The following is a 23,569-nucleotide window of genomic DNA, read 5'->3' on the forward strand; positions in this document are numbered from 1 at the left end:
ACTGAAAGAAAAGCATTTTAGATCATTGACCCCATGTATCAAAGTAATTAAAAAAACAGGACAAGGAGGCACTTTGAAGTTTGTTCTTAAAAAAAATCTTTCTGTATTTACATTGTTTTGACAGGAAGAAACAGACAAAGAACGCTTATTTACAGAGTACAAGAGTGCTAAAACGAGAGCTAAAACAATCCGACACCATTCAGCATGGAGGACACAGGACTCTGAACAGGTGTTTAACAAACTTTTCTGCAAAACTACCAAATATCACAAAAGGAGACCATGGGAGGTACTGTACACTATACAAACCGACCACAATGGTTTATGTCCATCAGTGTAGGCTAGTGGGGGAGCTATAGGAGGACGGGATCATTGTAATGGCTAGAATGGAATCAATGGAACGGTATCAAACAAACATATGTAAACCATATGTAAACCACGCTTGACTACATTTAAATCTTTTCTAGCCAGTACAACGAGCCCATCCTCCTATAGCTCCTCCCACCAGCCTAGACTGATGTACAGGATATCCAACTGAAAAGCACCGAATCAATCCTCTTTACATGAATATACTGTACATACAAATGTGTGTATAAGCATGTAAGTGTGCTAGCTACCTGTGGTGCAAACGTAGCAACAAATATTGTGTGAGTACTACAACTTCAATATCACAAAATAAAATGTTTGGGCTACATGAGCCGTCTGAAAAATAAGAAAATGTTAATGTACCAGTCATAGGTTTGGACACACCTATTCATTCAAGGGTTTTTCTTAATTGTTTTTCTATTTTCAACATTGTAGAATAATAGTGAAGACATCAAAACTATGGAATAACACATATGGAATCATGTAGTAACCAAAATAATTATTAAACAAATAAAAAGATATTTTAGACTCTTCAAAAAGCAGCCACCCTTGGTCTTGATGACAGCTTTGCATGCTCTTGGCATTCTCTCAACCAGCTTCATGGAGAACCAACAGTCTTGGAGTTCCAACATATGCTGAGCACTTGTTGGCTGCTTTTCCTTCACTCTGCGCACCAACTCATCTCAATTGGGTTGAGGTCGGGTGATTGTGGAGGCCAGGTCATCTGATGCAGCACTCCATCACTCTCCTTGGTCAAATAGCTTTTACACAGCCTGGAGGTGTGTTGGTCATTGTCCTGTTGAAAAACAAATGATAGTCCCACTAAGCGCAAACCAGATGGGGCGGCGTATTGCTGTCGAATGCTGTGGTAGCCATGTTGGTTAAGTGTGCCTTCAATTCTAAATAAATTACTGACAGTGTCACCAGCAAAGCACCACACAACCTCCATGCTTCATCATCCATTCACCTGCTCTGCTTCTCACAAAGACACAGCGGTTGGAACCAAAAATCTTACATTTGGACTAAGACCAAAGGACAGATTTACACCGGTCTAATGGCCATGTTTCTGGGCCCAAGCAAGTCTCTTCTTATTGGTGTCCCTCAGTAGTGGTTTCTTCATGGCAATTCAACCATGAAGGCCTGATTCATGCAATCTCCTCTGAACAGTTAATGTTGAGATGTGTCTGTTACTTGAACTTCAAAGCATTTATTTGGGCTGCAATTTCTGAGGCTGGTAACTCTAATGAACTTATCCTCTACAGCAGACTCTCCCAATTCTGGGTACTCCTTTCCTGTGGCGGTCCTCATGAGAGCCAATGCACTTGAAGAAACTTTCAAAGTTCTTGAGATTTCTGGATTGACTGACTTTCATGTCTTAAAATAATGAAGGACTGTCATTTTTCTTTGCTTATTTCAGCTGTTCTTGCCATAATATAGACTTGGTCTTTTACCAAATAGGGCTATCTTCTGTATACTCCCTTTACAACACAACTGATTGGCTCAAACGCATTGAGATGGAAAGAAACTCCACAAACTAATGTTTAACAAAGCACACCTGTTAATTGAAATGCATTCCAGGTGACTACCTCATGAAGCTGGTTGAGAGAACTCCAAGTGTGTGCAAAGCTGTCATCAAGGCAAAGGATGGCTACTTTACGGAATTTCAAATTTGTTTAACACTTTTTTTGGTTACTACATGATTCCATGTGCTATTTCATAGTTTTGATGTCTTCACTATTATTCTACAATGTAGAAAATAGTACAAATAAAGAAAAATCCTGTAATGAGGTGTCCAAACTTTTGACTGGTACTGTATATGTATGTATAACTAAACTGGCAAAAATAAGTGACAAATACTTTTCAGTCAGTCAATCTAAATAAACAGATTTGAGATAATACTTAATTTCATGCAAATGTATAAACAAAATAAATTAAAATATATATTTTCCCTGTGTAACAACCGGCTCCCCTTAGGCTTCCCTTAGGTTTGACTGGGAATAGATGAGAAAGGGAGAGTTTGGGCTTTGGCACAGAGTTGCAATTGGTGGAGTTTGATAGTCTGTTTGTCTGCCCCCTCTTGGTTGGGGGTGGTATTGGCGGGGGTGGTATTGGCAGTGCCAGTGGTTCCCTCTTCTTTGGGCTGCTTACTGGCGAACTCAACAATGCTGAAGACAAACTGCATGCAACCCAGTTTGATGTAGCTGCCATGGTGGAGCAGCGCTGTGCCCTCCCAGCCGGCCCCACTGCCACCGATCAGGCTGGAACTGCTGGCTTTGCAGTTGCAGGAGAGCCTGGGTCCTCCCTGGGGCTGGCAGCTCATCACTCCCCCCAATGGCATCAGACCAGTCCTGTGCCCAGCCTCGGTCCCCTCCTCCTGCTGCTCTCTCATCTTACAGCGGCCTGGAGAAAGAGGGCACCATCACTCAAGTCTCCTATAGACACACAGGGTTGGTCAAACCACACACACACTAAGACTCTACAGGTTTAAGGTGATGGGGCATACACCCACCCACATGTTGCACAAAGGAGGTATAGGAGGGGGGGGGGGGGGGTTCAAACTCAGCTAAATTGCTAGTGTGTGTGTGTGTACATATGCTGAGGTGTGTGTGTGTTACTTACGGACAATGCCCTGCACTTTGGACACCAGGCCACTGGCCGGGCTGGGCAAAGTCTTCTCAGAGAAGTCACAGGAGTAGAGCACATTGTCCACCGTGGTCCCATGCTCACTGTAGTTGAGCAGCTCGTAGTGCTTGGTGTTCTACACACAGGTACAAACCATCAGTCATGTCTGTAGTGCTACTGTTATTTCAAATAGTACTCACAGATCAGGTCATAGCAATGGGAAACATATTTGCTTTGTGTCTCGAATACTTTGTGTCTCGAACAGGACAGACAACCTACCCCGTCGTAAAAGATGCAGGCGTGTTTTCCAGATACATAATTACAATGACCATAGTTTGTAAGGCACACATCCATGTCAGCACCTACAGTGGGTTGTCAGAGAGAAAGACTGATGAGACTTTGTTCCATGTTGAGTAAAGATCACAGTATTTTGTAACAGCATGGGCGGTCCTTACCAGCTCCTATGTACAGGGTCCTATAAGACATGTTGATGGCTCCTCCCTTCCCCATGAGTGGATAGAACGTTGCTCTCGCCCGCACCTTCTGTTCCTCTGTGATGGGGACAGAATGTTGAGGGATGACATTTTATAACATTCCTATGGCACAAAGTAAACTGCCACACGTCAGGTTAAGGGGGCTTACCCTCTGTGCACGGCACGGGAGATTGAGGTTTGAGGGCGACGGTGGTGGCGGGAAGAGGGGAAGCGGTTACACAGCTGCCTTGGGGGACTGGGGGTGCTTTGTGGGGGAACAGCTGCTGTATCCTCTGCCAGGCCAGGAGTTTGACCAACTCCTCATCCAGTTTACTCAGTTCGATCTCTGTATGAACAACATCAGCATGTTTCAACGTCATCATAGACTTCACGTGAAGCAATCCTGTATCACAGCCATAATCTGTCAGCAGAATTACAGGCCATTTAATCATCACTATTTTTGAAGACCAGCATGGCCAAAACAATAATGCAATATTTTAACTTTATTGTTGTTGAATAAAGTACCCATTTTTAAACTGGACAGAGAAAGGTCCTCATCACCTAGCCCTAATTATGAACAGTGGTACAGGTAGAATGGTGTTGAGGTAGCTACTTACCTCCCTCCCCTTCCATCACAGCCTTCATGCCACCAGACAGGTCTGCTATTAAGGGGAAGAGAGAGCTGGGGAACATGGAGCTGCCCTTAAGATCTGTCCCTGGGGAGAAACCGGGAGGTGTGGTGGTAGGCTGTCTTGCTGTGCTGGAGTCTTTGATGGCTCTGGGTGGGGTGAAGACATGGACACCTGGGGTGGGGGTAGGGCAGAGCTTCAGCTCACTGCAGCAGCTCAGAGGGTTGGCCTGAGTCCCTGCCATGCCTAGAGGAGTCCCGTGGGCCTGGCTCTTTATGTCCTGCCCTGTGGCTGCACACGTCAAAGAGGAAGGTGGACAACCTTTCTGGGTGCAAGACTCTAGGTGGCTGCCCTTCCCAGTTTTAACCTCCACCCCTCCTCTCAGGTGGTTTGGCAGCCCCAGAGCAGAGGTTGGGAGTGGGGCTGGGGGGGTGAGTCTGTGCAGCTGGAGCTCTGTCTGTTTGCAGGCGTCAGAGGCAGTGTTACACACTACCGGTCCGTTGGCTTGCACAGGCTGCTCAGTCAGGGGCCCGTTGGGTTTCCTGCACTTCAGACAGTTCTGACAGGGCCTCACCGGGCAGCTGCAGCTTTCCTGGCCTTGCGAGAGACCCTTCAGTACCTGGGCCCCCTGGGGGCCATCCGATGTACTGCAGGGCTTAGAGCAGGGGGCAGGCAGGGCTGAAGCTGTCCTTTCTGCAAGGGGCAGAGAGCTGTTCTCCTCTAGGGCTACACAGGGCTTAATGTCTTTCTGTTCCTTGTTTGTCTGTTCAGAGTGCCAGTCTGACGAGGACTTCTGCTTGCCAGATAAATGTCGCATGATGCTGCACTGCAGCGAGATGACGTCTCGAAGCCACTGAACGACAAAGAAAAAAAAGTTTGGTGACAAGAACAAGCACCTTCACCAATCCAGTAACTCAAATAAATACATTTACAGTTATTACACTTTCAATAATTGGCAGTTAATCCCCATCATGTCTGGACCATTGTCTCCTTGCTGGGCCAGATCCCATTGATTTGTTCATCACAAAAAAATCTAAGTGCTTTAGATGTTTCTCAGGTACAGCCCAAAGGAACCACTGAATCGCAGAGTAGTAGACAGATACTTGTGTGTGTGTGTGTGTGTGTGTGTGTGTGTGTGTGTGTGTGTGTGTGTGTGTGTGTGTGTGTGTGTTTCTGCCATACCTACCTCCTGTTGCTCCGCCTGGCTGGTAAAATGCTGAGGGGAGCAGTCCTGGGATGGGACACCATTACAGATCAGCTCCCCGTTACGCACTCCTGCAGGAGCCAAAATGGCCGGGGGGTTCTTGTACTGGGACTTAATAGCGTCAGGCACCTGGAGGGACAAACACACATTAATTACAGGAGTGAACTCCCACTGTGGTTCCTCTAATTCTTAAAGAGGAAAAAGATTTGGATATGTGGTGAAGCTGAAGCAGCTTAGTTGACAAACCAATACTTTGTTGAAAATCTGTCTTTTCATCACCATTTCAAATTGAAGACTAGCAAAAACCGATTTCATAACATTATATTTTACTCTGGGACAGACTCAGCGGGCATAAGCTACCTTGAGCGCCTTCGTTTTGTGGTGGACACCGCTGCGGACAGGTGGGTTCTGTCGGTGGACCCGTCGCAGGAAGCCCACCTTGACGGCATGCTGGGATATCCTATCCTGGAACTGGTCTAAGAGCTGGCAGCGGCTGGTAAGGGACAGGCTCCTCTGGTTCAGCTGGAGAACAGAACAGGAGGCCATGTCAAGAACAAAGCGACGTATATCCCTGAATCAACCACTAGCTTGACACCCTATGCACTTGTAACAAGTCTACAGTCTCTAAAGCTCAGCTGGAGAACAGGTCATGTCAGTAATGGAACAACTTCGACATACCAGGGTTGAGAGATATCACAATATTATCGCATTTCAGTGAAGCTTGATATCGCCCAAAGAACTACAAACCCTATTCCATTTACAGAGCCATTCCTATCTAAAAATCACCATATCCTTATTGTTTAGGCCTGCCAAAACACAAACCCAGTTCCATGCATAAGGATGCAGGGGGGGGGCTGCTCCTCTTACCACCAAGTGCTCCATATGGTTGGGGCACATCCACCTGCCTGTGGGCATGGCAGTAAGTGGGGGGTCCAGGCAGTCCATGTGGAAGAGCAGGGGGCAATAGTCACACTGAACCAGGGGCGCCATTCTGCAGCTCCTATAGAATAGACAGGAGGACAATAGAGAGGAGGACAAAGAGGAGGCAGTGAGCATGGACTAGCAAAGTCAGCCAACCAACTAGAGTCCCAAAGGTGTGTTGATATTAGGGCTGTGGCGGTCATGAAATTTCATCAGCCGCGATTGTCAAGCAAATAACTGAGGGTCTCACAGTAATTCACAGTTAATTAACAAAAACACATTTAGCATCTCCTGGCTTCCACGCATAGCCTGCCATCCACTGATGCAGAACTTTGGAACATCTACATTTAAACAAATTGAATAAATCCATTATTATTTTAGACGGGTCTAAAGAAACATGATATGAAGAGAATGTAGTCTATTTCAGAAGAACAGAATAGAATACTCTTGAGTTGTCCATTTAGCAGACAAATTTGCTTACAATTATGTGGCATTATTTTATTGTACGAAGACTACAATTGAACATGAAAAAAATAGAAAGGATATTTTCTCCAAACAATGAGTGAGTACGCACAAGCGGCTATTCTGTGTTTAGCAGTTAACAAAGAAACAGGTATTTATGTAACTTTCGTTGCGAAAACAAATGTTGGGCTACATGTTTGATTGTTAATACATTCTAAGGCTGCATGATGCGACTAATGATGATTTGAAAAAAGTTGCACGAAAGGCATGAGCTCTGCTTTGTTTTTTTGCATAGGCTGTACACACTTCATCAGTCTCTCATTCACAATTTGACAAGGCCGGCAGGACCCCTTTGAGTGGCCGTAACGCCCCTTAAAAAAATCCATGCCTTTGTGGCCGATTTGTCCTTGGGCTGAACATAATTATAATTCCCTTCTCCCGGGTGGGAGTTCTGAAGCACCTCATATTGCTCTCCGCCACGTGATTGGGTATTTCTCACAGGCTACAAGTGAAGACAGACACATTGGGGATGCAACTGTGCGTGTCTTTATCCAATTCCGAGGTGCATATTGAAGATATTGGAAGAACTGTCCACATTTACTTTCCTCAGCCAACATAAAGCAAAAACACTATCCCCCATAGTACAAAAGTTGACCTATTCTAGAGTGGCTTGCGAAAGTATTCACCCCCCTTGCCATTTTTCCTATTTTGTTGCCTTACAACCTGGAATTAAAATAGATTTTTGGGGGTTTGTATAATTTACATAACATGCCTACCACTTTGAAGATGCAAAATATTTTTTTTATAGTGAAACAAGAAATAAAACAAAGAAACTGAACTTGAGCATGCATAACTATTCACACCCCCAAAGGCAATACTTTGTAGAGCCACCTTTTGCTGCAATTACAGCTGCAAGTCTCTTGGGGTATGTCTCTATAAGCTTGGCACATCTAGCCACTGGGATTTTTGCCCATTCTTCAAGGCAAAACTGCTCCAGCTCCTTCAAGATGGATGGGTTCTGCCGGTGCCCCTCTGCTTGCCTGGCGGTGCCCCTCTGCTTGCCTCATGTGACACTTAGTTAAATAAAGTCCACTGTGTGCAATCTAATTATGGGACTTCTGAAGGTAATTAATCAAATAAATAATCAAATGAGTAAGTACCATTTATTTGTTGAGTATAATTCAACATGTAATAAGAAATAAGCCTTTACATCTGGACATCATATATAAACTATTTATTCATTGAATTTACAGAAAATGTGCTATATCGTGATATGAATCGTTATATGAGAGTTTGGCCATGTCGCCCAGCCCTATGTCCATTACATGAAATCCAAATAAAAATCAATTTAAATTACAGGTTGTAATGCAACAAAATAGGAAAAATGCCAAGGGGGATGAATACTTTTGCAAGGCACTGTATTCAGTGCAAGAAAGAAATATTCCAAACTTAGTCTGGGACAGATGTGTTATGCTATAGAGCCCAAATTAATACAAAAACGGTGTTTTTTTTGTTTTTTTTACACAAAGAGGCTGATGCAACAGATCAGAACGTTTAGCTTAAAATGTTGATAAACTATTAGGCTATTTCTCCAGATAAGCACAGCAATGCACACACTGCAGTAAGTGCAAATATTCCATTAGCGGGAAAACACCATTAGCAAAAGTGACCACAAATACAATGATGTATGTAATGCTTATATTATAAAGATGCATTTATGGTGAAAATGATCTTCCCTAAACTCAAAACACACGCGCTGCGTATGTATGCCAGTTAGGATCTACACCCATTGTAAAGCGGATTAATGTGCTTAAATTTTTTAAAGTTATTTGGCCACTTTAGTTGTGATACAAACCTTATCAAAAGTGGTGTTGGAGGGCCAGTAGGAGGCACTCTTTCCTCTGGTCTAAAAAAAATCCCAATGCCCCAGGGCAGTGATTGGGACACTGCCCTGTGTAGGGTGCCGTCTTTCGGATGGGACGTTAAACGGGTGTCCTGACTTTCTGAGGTCACTAAAGATCCCATGGCACTTATCGTAAGAGTAGGGGTGTTAACCACGGTGTCCTGGCTAAATTCTCAATCTGGCCCTCAAACCATCATGGTCACCTAATAATCCCCAGTTTACAATTGGCTCATTCATCCCCCTCCTCTCCCCTGTAACTATTCCCCAGGTCGTTGCTGCAAATGAGAACGTGTTCTCAGTCAACTTACCTGGTAAAATAACGGTAAAATAAATAAATAAAAAACATAGGCCTATGGGCTAGGCTACTTGAGGTGTGCGAATAGGATTTGGAAAAGTTGCAAAAAAGGCACGCGTTGCTTCTTGGCTATCTTGCCTTACTGCACACAAGCCGGGCATCATTCACAAGTGATAGGCTAATGGTCACCCATGACACTCTTCTTGATTTAATCTTTTCTTTACATATATGAAATAATAGAAAGCAGAAAGGTATTTTTAATAGAGCCCATCACTCTGTTTTCTCATCACAATTCCATAGCTTATAGAAATGTTGTGTAACATGAGCTATCACAAAGTGTTTGATTCGATTTTTTAATACATTTGCATTGATGTCAGAGTGATTAAAGGGAAAATAGAGTGCTGAGTACCAGGCAGTTAGCAAGTTTGGTAGGCTACTAATGACCATCAGCAGCATTAGAGCTTGGAGATGCCCAATTATCGTGACTAAACGGAAATGTGGAATTTGACTGCCGTTATGACTCGTGACCGCCGGTGTGGCAGTAATACGGTCACCATAACAGCCCTAGTTGATACAATTGTGTAATGACAAAATTGTGGGTTTGATTGACTAATTATTGGTAGGATAGGTCATACCTGGTGCAGGAGAAGCACACCCTGACTGGCAGAGGAACGAGGCCGTTGGGGTCCATCTCATGCTGTGGCCTTCTGAATGTCTTCATGATCAGCTCCTCTTTCCTCCTCCGTTTACTGCTGCCTGGCAGTGCTGTGGTGCAGGTGAGTTCGTTGGGCAGCTGGAACTGCGAGGGGTTCCGCTCCATGGCGGCGGCGATGAGCAGCTGGAAGGGCCTCTTGAGGAGCCGTGGTGTGCGGGTAGGGGTGGTGGTGGCTTGCTCAGATTCTGAGCTCTGGGCCTCCACCTCCTCCTCTGCCTTGGCCATCTCCTCGTCTGCCTCGTTCTGCTCCTCCGAGGGGGTGTCCGTGTCCGTGGAAGAGGTGTTGGAAGTGGGAGTGCCAGGACGGCTGCTGGCCCGCCGCTCAAGACGCTCCAGACGCTCGAGATGCACGGCAGCCACCCGCAGGCCGGGTCCAGCTGCTCCGACCCCGGGGGGCAGCCTGTCCAGACGCAGCGTGGTGGTGGTAATAGTGGTGGTGCCCCGCTCTACTTCAGCTTCAGGGGAGGAGCGCTTGGAGAGGGGCCTCTCCCTCTCCAGCAGGCCATTGATCCGCTCAGCCTTCTGCTCCCGCTTCTGGGGGTGACAGTCAAATAGCAGAGTCAGGGACCAGCAAGGATCAGACAGTATTCCCCACCACTAGGGTTGTTTAAATAGTTGGAATCGTATTGATACATTGAAAACAGGTCTTAACAGGCTAATACATCTGAAGCATAAAAACATCTCTCTGTTGTGAGCATCATCACATATTCTTGAACACTCACCTTTCTACGGACATTGCAGCGATGACACATCCAGTCACCAGGAGGCAGCATTTCTTCACTCAATGGTGGGTTACTGTGGGAACCACAAAGAAACAGCAATAAAAAGGACCTTCATGCTACAGTTATTTCATTTATAGGTAAACTGTGGATCAATTGCCATGTAAGCTTTATAAGGCCTAATGCCAAACTCACAATACAGCCTGGATGCTCTGACCAATGGTGTATCACAACGGGCCGTGATTGGGAGTCCTATAGGGTCGCGCACAATTGGCCCAGCGTTGTCCGGGTTTGGCCGTCATTGTAAATAAGAATTTGTTCTTAACCGACTTGCCTAGTTAAATAAATATAAAATATGCACTTTTGAGGCATAGGCTATAATAGGGGTGTAGGGGAGTGATTATGTAATTGACCTGTGCTGGAATAGGTCTATTTTGAAATATGACAACAATGTGTAAAGCACACCAAAATACACATTTTAACACTGAATGCCAAACCCTACTTTCAGGCTTGAGTGTTTACTGTTGGAATGGCTTCTTTTCTAAATGCCTGTCTCCATCTAGTGGGATTAATGTGACACTGCCTGGCATGCCCAAACAAGAGAAGACAGTCAATATTGAACACAGTTTTTACTTTAAGTTTTAAATCACTAACGCCTGGAAAAGTAAGCACTACTAATATGGCCCACAACCATGTTGTATTCGAGATCGGTGTCAGATACATTTTTACTCGGTCTCTGACAATGAGGACTCAATTTCTTCGAGACCAGTAGAGTAAAAAAAAACTCCTAAATTACCAACTCCCATTCAGTCAACGCATAAAGCCACTTCGCCAGGCCAAATACCGACACTCATTTCACATCAATTTCTTATTGCCTATTGAAACCTGGGCTTCCTACTTTACTGGTAACATTAGTGTCCTATATTTTCAACTTTGTCACGCTCGTCAGAATTTCCTTAGGAGGGAAGAGTGAGGGAAATTATTTGAAAGTGGCATGCTTACTGTTAGTAAGTGGTGACCAGTGGAAGTTGTAACATACTTTTGTATTTGTATCTATTATAGACATGGGTTACTGGTAATATGCAGAGTGGCTCTCCATTTGCCCTCAGCATGCATTTAGTTTCACCATTCTGAATGTCTAAAGAATCAATATGTTCTTTAAATTTTAACAAAGAACATTTTGAACTGTTATCATCTTGGCGATTTCACACAATTACAACCATGGCCTTAAATTAGTCTCGCTTTAGGTGGTCTCAAACACAACACCTGGCTGTGATGCTCATAACCTACATTATATCACCCAGTTTATACAGGCTGCCATCATAATGAATTGTTGGAATGCTTTCAGATGTTTCTAATCTAGAAAATACTCAAATATGCAGCTACTGCATAGGCAGTTGTCAAGGTGATTGTAGTATGTAATTTAAATCACATGTCAAATTTCACAGTCAATGACTACCCAAGGGGATATGCAAATGTTCAATTTGCAAAGACCGAGATTATCCTCAGTCTTGTAGGTGGAAAGCCTTGCACTGTAGCCTAGCTACCAACCAAAACCTGCACTGAACTGTAGCTACCAACCAACATGATTGATAGCCAGATCTTGCACAGCTGTGTGGTGCAAATACCTGAATGGATGAGTCCCCGAAATACAAAGAATAATATGCTCATCTCAAATCGTGTTATAAACGCGTTTGATCAGCTGAATTATCATAATTATATTCATGTTAAAGCCCAGAGAAATGTCAGTAAAATGGCGCTGAAATAAAACGTTTTTTTTTTTTAAGGGAGGTCGCCATATTGTAAACAGAGGCACACGAGCGAAGAGCAGCCTCGACTCCATTTTTTGCCAGCGTTTCCCAGCGCTCTCAGTTAGAGCGAGTGAGTGACGATGCCTGGAGACATGCAGACCGAGGCGGGGGCTGGTTGCAACCATTCGGCGGCAAATTTTAACCAAGTCCTGGATGCTGTGTCACAATCATCTTCATAGTATGGTTGGGAACCCCCCCCTTTAACGAAACTAATGTGTGGCATTTTGCACAGCGGCATGGTTCTGTAAAGATGATGGACTGTCTAGACAGGAGAGCCGCAGTCATTCTGAATCCAGTAAACCATGCATGATCCTTCCCAAGCAAACGGTAGTAGGATACTTTTCACACATACCAGCATTGTAGATGGAAGGCGGCTGGACAATGGTCACAACACAGAAGGTCCCCTCCCTCATGACAACTATCACAGGTATCGTGGTTGGTGGCCCTGCTCTTTCTCCGAACGTCCCTTTCACTCCTCCGACTCCTCTTTTCGCCATCCTCTGACTTGGGTGGTGCGAGCAGTGTTTGAATTTGCTGTAACAAGTTGAACATGTCAGAAATCTGGATCGAATTACTCCCAATTTAGGCTTGTTTACTTGGTTGCTAGCACATCAAACGAATAAAGCTAAAAAACAGTATGATTCAGTATCATGTCAGTAACATATCTTTTTTATACTAGCTAGTTATGACAGTAGACTATAAATCGCCTCCTGCTGGAAGCTAGGGCCTTTACTGTAACGTCTAGTCAAGGCAACTAAAATATGGTTTAAAATGTTCGTTTCGCTATAACTAGAGTAATAGCACAGTGTTTCCCATAAACTAGCTAGCAGATAGGTGTTTTGTCTTCAACTTCATCCTAGCCAACGCGGCGTTAGGACAGAATTACTGCCTCAAACTATAGTTAGCTAACGTTATTTGCTTCCATCTTGTTACAGTATCTGCTAACATGTCAATTTTTCTGGCTAGTTAGATATCTAACAAACTTAATTAAATGGCTGCATTTTAACGGACATAAGTAACGTTGTGTGTGGTGACATGCCTCACCTCCATTAAACCCCCAGAGGTATCCAAGTCGTACACAATCGTTGGAGTCTCCATTTTGTCCCACATTCAACCAGCAGTCGACGACTTCTTGCAAATAATCCTATGGAACCAGCTACTGTAGCTAGCTAGTAGTGTCGTTCCACGCCCAGTCCCACTGGCAGTGACAGTCGACACCCCCCCCACACACACGCAAGTTTGACAAAAAATTGTCTTTCTCTGTCTATTACTGTATATCGTAGGGAATAACGGAATCAGCCAAGGTTAACGGTTAACTAGCCGTACGTAGCGACCTCGTATGTAAGTTGGCAACCGCTAGCTAGCTGCTTTATCTGAATGTGATATAGGCACACACTAGACTGATAGCTAGTTAAGTTATCTATTTAATCAACTGTAGCTAGCTAACGTTAATTAACAACACCATCCATTAAGCCATGTTTGCTTGCTAACTGCTGGCAAGAATATCACGAATGTTACGGGTTTCTCACAAACCTCAACTTTGAGCCTATTCTAAACTGTCTTGTTGTCAGGTTGCTGAACGACTGTGAATGTATCTGCGAGGCCTAGCCATGGTTCTTGTTTTTGCTCTTACTGCTCCTACTAGCTGAAATTAGACGCTTGAAAATTCTGCAAACCCGCTCGCTTCCACTTTGCATTGTCAACAGTCAGAATACACAAAATGTAAAATGTTCGCAACGTTAAGTGTTCCTCCCAATCAAGGGTTGCAAAATGCGTTGTTGTTATTCTTCCAACAGTACAGGATCCTCCAATAAATGTATTTTTGTTCTGAAAAAGCCTATGCATCAATGCTGCTAGTGGCAACATCCTATCCGAGTTGGCGCAACCGCGAACGAAATTACGTTTGAGCATGCGCATTTCAAGATTGTTGAAAACCATGGCCGCCACAGCAGAGAAACGCTTGTCACTAGTCAACACAGCCACAAAATCAGCATTGGGTATATCGTAAAAATTAATGAAAACTAAAATGTCCTTTTTAGCCTTAATTTAAATTTACGGTTAGGCATAAGGTTAGCAGTGTGGTTAAGGTTATGTATAAATTGGCATTTTAAGAAGATACATTGTAGAATAGGGCGGTGTTTAGCCATAATTACAACTTTGTGACTGTGGTAACTTGAGACGACGACGTCAGAAAGGAATACCAACGTCATGCCGCTAGAGAAGTCCTCAAAGACAATCTTTGGTTGCGGGTTTCATCCAGTTTTTTGGTAGATAGCCATCACCTGGCTAGCGAACGTTATTCATATTAGTTAGAGCTGCTAAATTGAGAAATAACAGATAGCTAACATTAGCTATTAGCTAAGTTAACTACACCGCCGTTTGTCTAGCTTGCATCATGTTCCCGCTTCAACGAGCTATCTCCCCTATTGATGAATGACCACCAACGAAGCTTACGAGCAACACTACACTCCTCATTTCAATGTAGCCTACGTTATGGTGCCCTCCATCTAGCTGGACAGTTGGATCAAAGTTTTGCCCAACCGGCCGCCTGATGGCAGTATTATTCATTTTATTTCGTAAACGCCGCCATTTGCTATTAGGCTACAACATTTGAGTTTGAATGAATGAGGATAGGTAGTACTGTACATAATGTTGTCTTTTTTGGGGAGTATTTGTCAGCATATTTTACCATAAGCACTTTTTGTCCAGTCCCACCCAATTTTAGTAAACCGGGTGCCTGTGTGTCTACTCTTCTGTCAAATGTTTAATCTATATCGATGCTTCCTCGCCTAACTATATTTGGTTAGAAGTGGAAGTTCAGTGGCAGAGGAAAACGGTGGAACAAGACAAAACTGGATCAACATTCTGCTTATTTTCTCACAGATCAGGAAACATCTAATAGCAATACTGGTTTCTGTGCCCCCCAAAATAATTTGTTACGAACAGAGTCCACAACATTTTCTAGACTTAACTCATTCTCAATCTTTCAAGTTAAACCGCTCCCTGGTTGCAGTATTTTTGCTGACCAGTAGATGGTGCTGGTGCAACATGACAAGACAATAGTGTGAGCCTCAAGTATACAGCGAGTCAGTTCCCCAGCAGTTATTAATACATCTGTGCCGGTTATTCCCAATCGCTGTCTGTTACAAATGTCTGCTGATATCAGAAAATGTTAGACTATTGTTCATACATACATTACCTAACTATAGATGGTACCAGACCACAGTGCATGTTGATGGTCTTGTCTACACTGGTAATCTTACCCAGGTTTTGTATAAGGGTCTATAGGGGCAAATATAATGTATAGGGAACAGTATACATTTATGTAGCCTATACGGGAAGACCACCCCTTCACCGCTACACTGGGCTTAAGTCTGCTAAACTACACACTAGTACACTACACTGGGCTTAAGTCTGTTACACTCTGAACTACACACTAGTACACTACACCGGGCGTAAGTCTGTTACACTCTGAACTACACACTAGTACACTACACCGTGCGTAAGTCTGTTACACTCTGTACTACAAACTAGTACACTACACCCCTACACCAGACACGAGTCTGCTACAGCTCCAACCCCAAACCCTCTACACCAGGGCTGCCCAACCCTCTTCCTGGAGATCTACTGTCCTGTAGGTTTTCGGTCCAACCCCGATTTAGCATATCTGATTCAGCTAGTTAAAGTCTTGTTGAGCAGCTAATTAGTTTAATCAGGTGTGTTAAATTAGGGTTGGACTGAAAACCAACAGGACTGTAGATCTCCAGGAAGAGGTTTGGGCCGCCCTGCTCTACACTGTCAGAGGTAGCTCCATTCATGTATACTTTACTTACTTTGACTCATTAAGGAGCATAGGTCATCTGACAAAAACTTCCTCCAGTGGGCTCTGTTATGCCGTTTTCTCAACTTCTTTCTCAGTGTTATGCCGTTTTCTCAACTTCTTTCTCAGTGTTATGCCGTTTTCTCAACTTCTTTCTCAGTGTTATGCCGTTTTCTCAACTTCTTTCTCAGTGTTATGCCGTTTTCTCAACTTCTTTCTCAGTGTTATGCCGTTTTCTCAACTTCTTTCTCAGTGTTATGCCGTTTTCTCAACTTCTTTCTCATTGTTATGCCGTTTTCTCAACTTCTTTCTCAGTGTTATGCCGTTTTCTCAACTTCTTTCTCAGTGTTATGCCGTTTTCTCAACTTCTTTCTCAGTGTTATGCCGTTTTCTCAACTTCTTTCTCAGTGTTATGCCGTTTTCTCAACTTCTTTCTCAGTGTTATGCAGTTTTCTCCACTTCTTTCAAGGAAGTTCTTGCTTCTTTCAGCTCTGCTTTATTCATGTATACTTATCAGGGCAAATTCAGATGAACGACTCAGCGGGCAAAACGGTAAATTGCATCTTGAAGTGAACCAGTAATCCTTAATAAATGAATTAATAAGATGGTGTCCAATTTTTTTCTGAATAGTAACTTTATTGAGGACGTGTTTTGTTCATGAAGTGGCTTAATCAGTATATATACAATGCATCAAAACTAGATTATAGAATTATAATATTGTCATCATACCTGTTTGTATGAATAAATATTATAATGTGACAATGATAAAAATAGAGTTTGAATGGTGATGCGTTCTCCTACAGAATCAGCTATATTATTTTTGACAAATACATTGCATCAGTTTTTAAGAATTCCCCAATCCACAAAACTGACTTCTTAAGCTTAACCTTCCCTGGTTTTCATCACAAAACAAATGGCACTAGAACACACTTTGCCATGGACTTTTCAGATGTTTGCCAATCCGATATCATTATTGAATACCTTTTAATCAGCGTTTTGAAGACATACATACAATTGTGAACAAAAACGTGAATGAGAAGAAATTAAATAACTTTTTCTTTGCATTACTATATCTCTACTTTATGATCCATATGAAATCAACAATGTAATAATCTAAGCTGAACTAATGACGTATCAGAAATATACATGATATGAACATTGCTTAAAAAGGGCCTTTAATTTAAGGCACATTCTGATGTTTTTAATCATAGGAGGTTGCATTAAAAAAAGAGGTGTGTTTACATGTTTTTGAGAGGGTCATCTTTGCAATTTGGAGATACTGTACAAAAAAATGAAAATATGTTTTAATTGTCCAGTGTATTTGAAAGCTTTAAGAGTCCATCAAGTTATTATGATATCCCTCCAATCATCACTTGAATAATCTAGCTCTATTGTGTTTTGCCTTCTCTCAAAATAAAAATGCCCTACAAGCTGTGTGAAAAACATATCCTGTTGTATTTACACATTTTATTTTTCGGACTACATACATTTTTCGGACTAGATACATTTTTCGGACTAGATACATCATTTCCCATTAGTGAGGTTCCACATTGGACTGACATCTTTAGAGTTTGATCATATCAGGATACAAACTGTACAAACACTGCTGTTAGGCCATTTCTGTTGAAGCTCTACAAAAATAATCATGTTTTCAAGTCTTTGCAGTGATGGCCAATTTCCACTGTGGGCTGGGCAGAGATATGTTCAGCAGACAGAGGAAAAGGTGGAGGCAAGTAAAGAGCGATGTGTGTTATCGGACAGTGGAGTGCAGACAAACTTCCACTAGGCAAACCGGCTTGAGACCAGACCTGTCGATGCTGAAACACATAGTCGTGCCTCTAGATGGAAACCTCATACTCTCTTGTGTCCTGTGAAATGAGGACAGAGTTCTGAATTAGGGACAAGCTTGTCACAAGAAGGTATAGGGAGACTGAGAAGTACAGTAGACCATATTTTTACTATGATCCCAAACGCCATTCCTCTTTTTGTGAACGAGCCATGTGATAACAGACATCTGTTTGTAGACTATGATAGGGATATCACAGAGATACATTTAGTGTGTGGAGGTGGTCAGCCCAAACTGTGAGGATTTTCCATTTTCTCCTGAGAGGAGACAATGACTTTGAATTGTCTATACACATCATTGTCTATACACAACATTCACATACATCCAGTATATATTTATTTATATTCCAGACTCTGACATTGCCCATTCTGATATGTCTTCATTTCTTGTTCGTTCTAGTAATTGTTTTCACTTTTAGATTGTGTGTGTATTGTATTGTAATGCTAAATATTGTTGGAGCTAGAAACATAAGCATTTCGCTGCACCTGCGATAACATCTGTAAAACTGTATGCAACCAATAAACTTTGATTATATTTTTTATTTGATTTGAGAGGTTTGCCCCTCTCCTCCTGACCCATTTTTAAATGTGCTCAACCTACTGTGGGCTTTAGTTTAATAAGCTCACACTGTTTAATAGGTTCAGGCTGCAGAATCAGAGTGTGGAATTGATGAAGACTGACTGACAGACACACTGGAGGCTTAATAAGCAGGTTGTAGTCTAGCGCTTGGGCTCACCTCGTTGTTCTTCAGGGGTGCAGTCAAGGAAGTACAGAAAAAGAGACAGACAGATAGACAGACAAACAATCGTTATTTATAGCATGAAAGCATCAGACTTGGGTAAAATATTTTACAAATTTCAAATACTATTTGAACCCATGTCTGAAAACCATGTCATAGCACTCTGTCAAATAATGTCAAATTTACTTGGCAACCTTTTGTCTGTATCAGGTGTAATGAAATGGCCTTTATCAATGACTGAAGGTGAATGGAGTATAGCTTTACACCCCTCAATCCTATTTCTATAACGTCACTTAACGGGGAATTCAATTTGGTGAATGAACCTGCAATATGGCAAACCAGATGGTGCTTTAAGTGCATCATCTCATACACAAATGACAGTGCCTGAATTCAACCTTTTTGGGGGCTTACTAATTCCAACAGGCATCTTAAAGAACCAGTGAATATCTCTATAACATAACGTACTGTAGTCTCTGTTTCGTAGAGGGAGTTGTCGAAGGTGGACTCTCCTGGGATGTGGTCATATGGTAAGGAGGTGGACATGGGAAGACACATAGGCTTCCGCTGAACCCTAGAGAACACAGACATAGTGTCATAAGGGCAGCATAGTATACTTACAACATTATTACAGAGCCTGTTGGGTCTATAGCTATTGGTTAGACTCAGTGCTTGACTTGGGCAAAAGTTCACCGGTGTGGAGTACCGGCACATGAAATGTTCTACTGCTTGAGCTTCTGTTCTTCTTATAGCATATTAGTTAAAAAGCATTGTGGAGCTCCTACACCTAAATATAAACAGTAGCGCCACCCAAAACGAGTACCAGAACCTATTTCAGTCCAGGTCAAGCACTGGTTAGACTACTACAGTAGGTACTATGGATGATGATAGCTTTCATACCTTCAAAGTATTTTGTTTATCTATATAAAGTATGCATACTAGACCTACTTAGAGAAGTAAAGGTAGATTCCGATGATGAAGACCATGATGAGGGCCACTGGTATAAAGACTGTTAGAGCTATGTTGGCTCCCTCCATGCTGTAGTCGGCACTGGCAACTGGTGGTAGAGGAATCAACAGGGACACACTCAACTGCTATGATAACCTAAAGATGCATTCTTCAATGTAGCACACTTAAAGTTGCTGTGAAGTATTGTATTGCGTTTTATTATTAGGTCTTGATTTGATGTATTAATTTGAAAGATCTAACAATTACTGGTGCAAATATGACGACACTTACCGTCTAACCTGCGTTCACTTATAAACTCAATTGAGGAGGCTGTAAATAAAGGAAAAACATCAGAACACAGATGTAAAAACATACAGACATATATATTGTTCATCATAAACTACTGTGAACTAAGCCTGTGTGAACTACACAAAGGGGAGTACATGGTCGCAGTTACTACCTCTACAGACAGGGGGCAGGCTGCTCCACTGTGAAGGGTGTCCAGGGACACAGCGGAGGACAGGCTCCCCTAGCAGCTCATGGCCTCTGAGGCAGGAGAAGCTCAGCGTCTCCCCGGCCTGGTAGAGAGGCTTCTCTGAGATCTGGGTGCTGTAAGACGGGGTGCCAGGGTTCCTGCAAGGCTCATAGTTCACTGCTGAGAGAGGAGAGGACAGGACACACACGCAGACACACACACACAGTCATCATATCATTTAATTTTCTAAACAGCTAGTAAAACTGCCAATCTAGCTAGTATATAACGTTCTGAGAACCATATGTTTCTTAGAGCTTGGTGAGAGCGTGGTTGTCCTATGGTTATACAACCTTCCCACAATATTCTGGGAATGGTGCAGGATACCCAGCTTGCACATAACATTCTAAAAACCAGGTGGAAATTTCTGTATTTCAGCATAGCTTTTCCTCATGGTTCTATTTAAAGTAATGTTCTCAGAACGTTCAGAAAACGTTCAGAAACAACTTTCTTCTGTGGGAATTTCAGTACTTCAGCCCAACATTTTCGACAGGTTTCCTCATGGTTCTATTTAAAGTAATGTTCTCAGAACGTTCAGAGAATGTTAAAGGTGAATATCCAGAAATCACACGGCCAATTCCTGGTTGTTAAAATTCTAATATTTTGCATAATTTCAGTTTTTGTGACAAAACAAGCAATGTATCGTGTAGAGAATCCTCGTACCATCTAAACCTCTGTGAAATATATTTTCAATTTACGAAAAATACTGTATTTTCAGTTGTTTGAAGCAGATGTACAAAATCGAAAGTAAAATATGCAAAAACAATGTAACTTTTTGGGGGCGACCTGACCAAATGTATATAGAAATGTGAGTTATAGATCTGTCATTCTTATTGGAAGCATGTCTAAAAGTGGTAGGTCAGTTCTATGTGCGCTATTTCTATGCTTTTACATTTTTGTATTTAACCTATTTTTAACTTCCCATTCTTAAGTTTGATTTTTGCATTTACTTTAGGTTTTTTACACCAGCTTCAAACAACTGAAAATACAGTTGGTACAATGATTCTCTACACTCTGAGGGCTTGTTTTGTCACCTAAACTGAAATTGGGCGAATTATTCTAATTTTGGCAACCAGTAAATGGTGCTGCAATTCCTGCATATTGCACTTTTAATGAGGTACTTGTTTCCTTTGAAATGGGGTCTGTTTGAATAAACTAAAATGAACGGCTTTGTATTTATTTTGAATTTAAATTTTTATTTAACCTTTATTTAACAAGTCAGTTAAGAACAAATTCTTGTATAAGTAAAATAAAACATGGCATGCTAGCTCCATCCTGGTGACGTAGCACTAATTCCATGGATAGAGAACAGAAGATCATAGGTTTGAATCTCACTGACACCATGCCGCAATAAAAAAATGATCAATGCTTAAAGGGACTGACAGAAATGTACAGAATCGTTACCTGGAGGAAAATGGGGGAGGGTCATGCTTTTTCAATTTCAGTATTTTTTAAACTAGTCCAGGGGACGATCATGTACTTTGTAATTGATGAAATTTCAATATTTCTCAGGGTTGTAGAATTAGTTGTTATTAGGCTATATATCGATGTGTGCCCTCATCTCTGATTCTCCGCTGGGCGCGCAATATCAATTATGCCTATGGACTATTTAGTGTGGTCTCAATCAAATGATCCATAGCATATAGACTACGAAGTGCATGCTCAGAGAAGCACAGAGCAAAGCTGTATTTGTAATATTGCTGCACAGCTTGCGCACAGACTAGCCTATAGCCTATGTTCTGTTCAGTTTGAGAAGGAGAGCGCGAGGGCCGGAGATCAACTTTGATAGCTTTCTACTACCATAATTGAAAAACAATGTTTATTGCCCAAGATGTGTTTATGAGCGGTATTGACTTCACAATAAGCCAGATTCAAGTAACTTACATTGTGGTGCTGAAACTTGAAGCAGCAGCCGCAGCACAATGAATTGGAAATGGACAGCTCATGGTGCTGAAAGAAGGCAAATTTGAGTAGGCATAATTCATTTAAACAGTCTTCATTTTAATTAGACTTTACTAACAACAAGAGGGCTTTGTGTTGGAGCCTATTTCTTCCTAGTTAAGAAATAAGAGGTAGGCCAACCTGTTTGTCAGACGACATTAGGCTCAAACTGAATAGGCTGCTATATCCATAGATTTGTCAGTCAATTCCTCCACCCACCATGCACTCTTTAAATAACAGCCCTTCACTGACACGGAGGTAGGCTAAGTTAAAACAAAGACTCGAATTGAGGGGGTATGAGAGGGTATGCCATAGGCCTACCTTTTTATTAAAGATAATGGCAAACTTTGCTTAAGAAGTAATCTAATTCTGTCACTATCAATTGATTAAGCTATTCACTTTCTGTATAATAGTAGATGTTTAAACACAGACAACTTTTAGCGAAATACTTGTGACCTGCGAACCCTCAACCTTCTAGCCCGCAGCCCTGTTTAATTTGTATTTATTTAACCTTTATTTAACTAGACAAGTCAGTTAAGAACAAATTCTTATTTACAATGACGGCCTACCCCGGCCAAACCCGGACGACGCTGGGCAAATTGTTCGCCGCCCTATTGGACTCCCAATCACGGACGGTTGTGATACAGCCTGGAAACAAACCAGGGTCTGTAGTGACGCCTCTAGCACTGAGATGCAGTGCCTTAGATCGCTGCGCCACTCGGGAGCCCATCAAAATGTGCACTATCAAAATTCCTGCGTTGACATGTAATGCTTACAGGATGAAGAACAGTTTATAAAACTGCAAATCTAAGATAATAAAACCTCCCAGGAAAACTTTTAGGGAACCATAGCAAAACGTTCTCAGAATCTCCCTGCAACCTAAAATGTATGTTCCCAGAACGGGCAAAATTTTCACTTTCGTTCTCAGAACGTTTAAAAAAAAATCAGTTTTACCAACGTCATTCCCAGAACCAATGGGAAAACAAAAATGTATGTTCCCACAACGTCCAAGGAGCCATGTGCTAGCTGGGAAGTGTGTATGACGGAGATGTGTTATCAGGCTGAAGTCCATGGGGGTACATACAGACACATTTGGGTAGCCTCTCACTCCACTTAGGTCCGGAGGAGCCGTGGTTGTAGCAGGAGAGCAGGCTGTTTCCAGAGAGGGTGTTTCCCTTGTTGCAGATGTACTGGACTGTGGAGCCTACAGTGAAACGCGGGCCGGACATCACCCTGCGACTGTGCTCCACAGTACCTGGGTCGGCACACAACAGCACTAACACACACACACACACACACACACACACACACACACACACACACACACACACACACACACACACACACACACACACACACACACACACACACACACACAGACAGACAGACAGACAGACAGACAGACAGACAGACAGACAGACAGACAGACAGACAGACAGACAGACAGACAGACAGACAGACAGACAGACAGACAGACAGACAGACAGACAGACAGACAGACAGACAGACAGACAGACAGACAGACAGACAGAGAAAAAATCAGAGCTTACTCATGTGCAGTGAATACAATTTAATTTAATTATATTATTAGTATTTGTCACTGCTTATTTGTGGTTATCCGGTGCGACC

The 23,569-nt window shown here is 42.5% G+C and overlaps 2 protein-coding genes across 3 annotated transcripts in view; both read right to left on the reverse strand.

Moving 5' to 3' along the window:
• Positions 1–72: 72 nt before the first annotated feature.
• Positions 73–14,213, reverse strand: LOC129822291 (PHD finger protein 12-like). Its single transcript, XM_055880447.1, has 13 exons — positions 13,162–14,213; positions 12,470–12,651; positions 10,310–10,382; positions 9,508–10,121; positions 6,159–6,291; positions 5,652–5,813; positions 5,274–5,420; positions 4,076–4,940; positions 3,628–3,804; positions 3,441–3,536; positions 3,265–3,347; positions 2,983–3,121; positions 73–2,763 (listed from the first exon to the last, which is right to left on the reverse strand). Exons 1-13 carry the CDS (start codon positions 13,225–13,227, stop codon positions 2,345–2,347), a joined length of 3,156 nt encoding a protein of 1,051 aa, XP_055736422.1. The 5' UTR covers positions 13,228–14,213; the 3' UTR covers positions 73–2,344.
• A 2,691-nt stretch (positions 14,214–16,904) lies between these two features.
• Positions 16,905–23,569, reverse strand: part of LOC129822294 (seizure protein 6 homolog) — a 166,290-nt gene continuing 159,625 nt past the window's right edge. The window contains exons 12-18 of one of the 2 annotated variants that reach the window (XM_055880451.1): positions 23,025–23,216; positions 19,928–20,119; positions 19,759–19,797; positions 19,468–19,576; positions 18,988–19,093; positions 18,520–18,528; positions 16,905–17,805 (exon numbers count right to left, since the gene is read on the reverse strand). In XM_055880451.1, coding sequence (XP_055736426.1) covers positions 17,776–17,805; positions 18,520–18,528; positions 18,988–19,093; positions 19,468–19,576; positions 19,759–19,797; positions 19,928–20,119; positions 23,025–23,216 — 677 coding nt within the window. In that variant the 3' untranslated portion in view covers positions 16,905–17,775. Of the gene's footprint in view, positions 17,806–18,519; positions 18,529–18,987; positions 19,094–19,467; positions 19,577–19,758; positions 19,798–19,927; positions 20,123–23,024; positions 23,217–23,569 lie in introns of both variants that reach the window. The other variant, XM_055880450.1, reaches the window with a different exon arrangement.

The sequence above is a fragment of the Salvelinus fontinalis genome, chromosome 24 (genome assembly GCF_029448725.1).
Source record: "Salvelinus fontinalis isolate EN_2023a chromosome 24, ASM2944872v1, whole genome shotgun sequence".
Lineage (NCBI taxonomy): Eukaryota > Metazoa > Chordata > Actinopteri > Salmoniformes > Salmonidae > Salvelinus > Salvelinus fontinalis.

Excerpts from the sequence above, each read along its gene's own strand:
- LOC129822291 (XM_055880447.1), bottom strand. The coding sequence starts at position 13,227 with ATGTGGGACAAAATGGAGACTCCAACGATTGTGTACGACTTGGATACC. Across the intron at positions 3,805-4,075 it reads TGTGATGGAAGGGGAGGGAG|AGATCGAACTGAGTAAACTG; the intron begins GTAAGTAGCTAC and ends TTGTTCATACAG. Across the intron at positions 3,122-3,264 it reads CCTGCATCTTTTACGACGGG|AACACCAAGCACTACGAGCT; the intron begins GTAGGTTGTCTG and ends ACCTGTGTGTAG.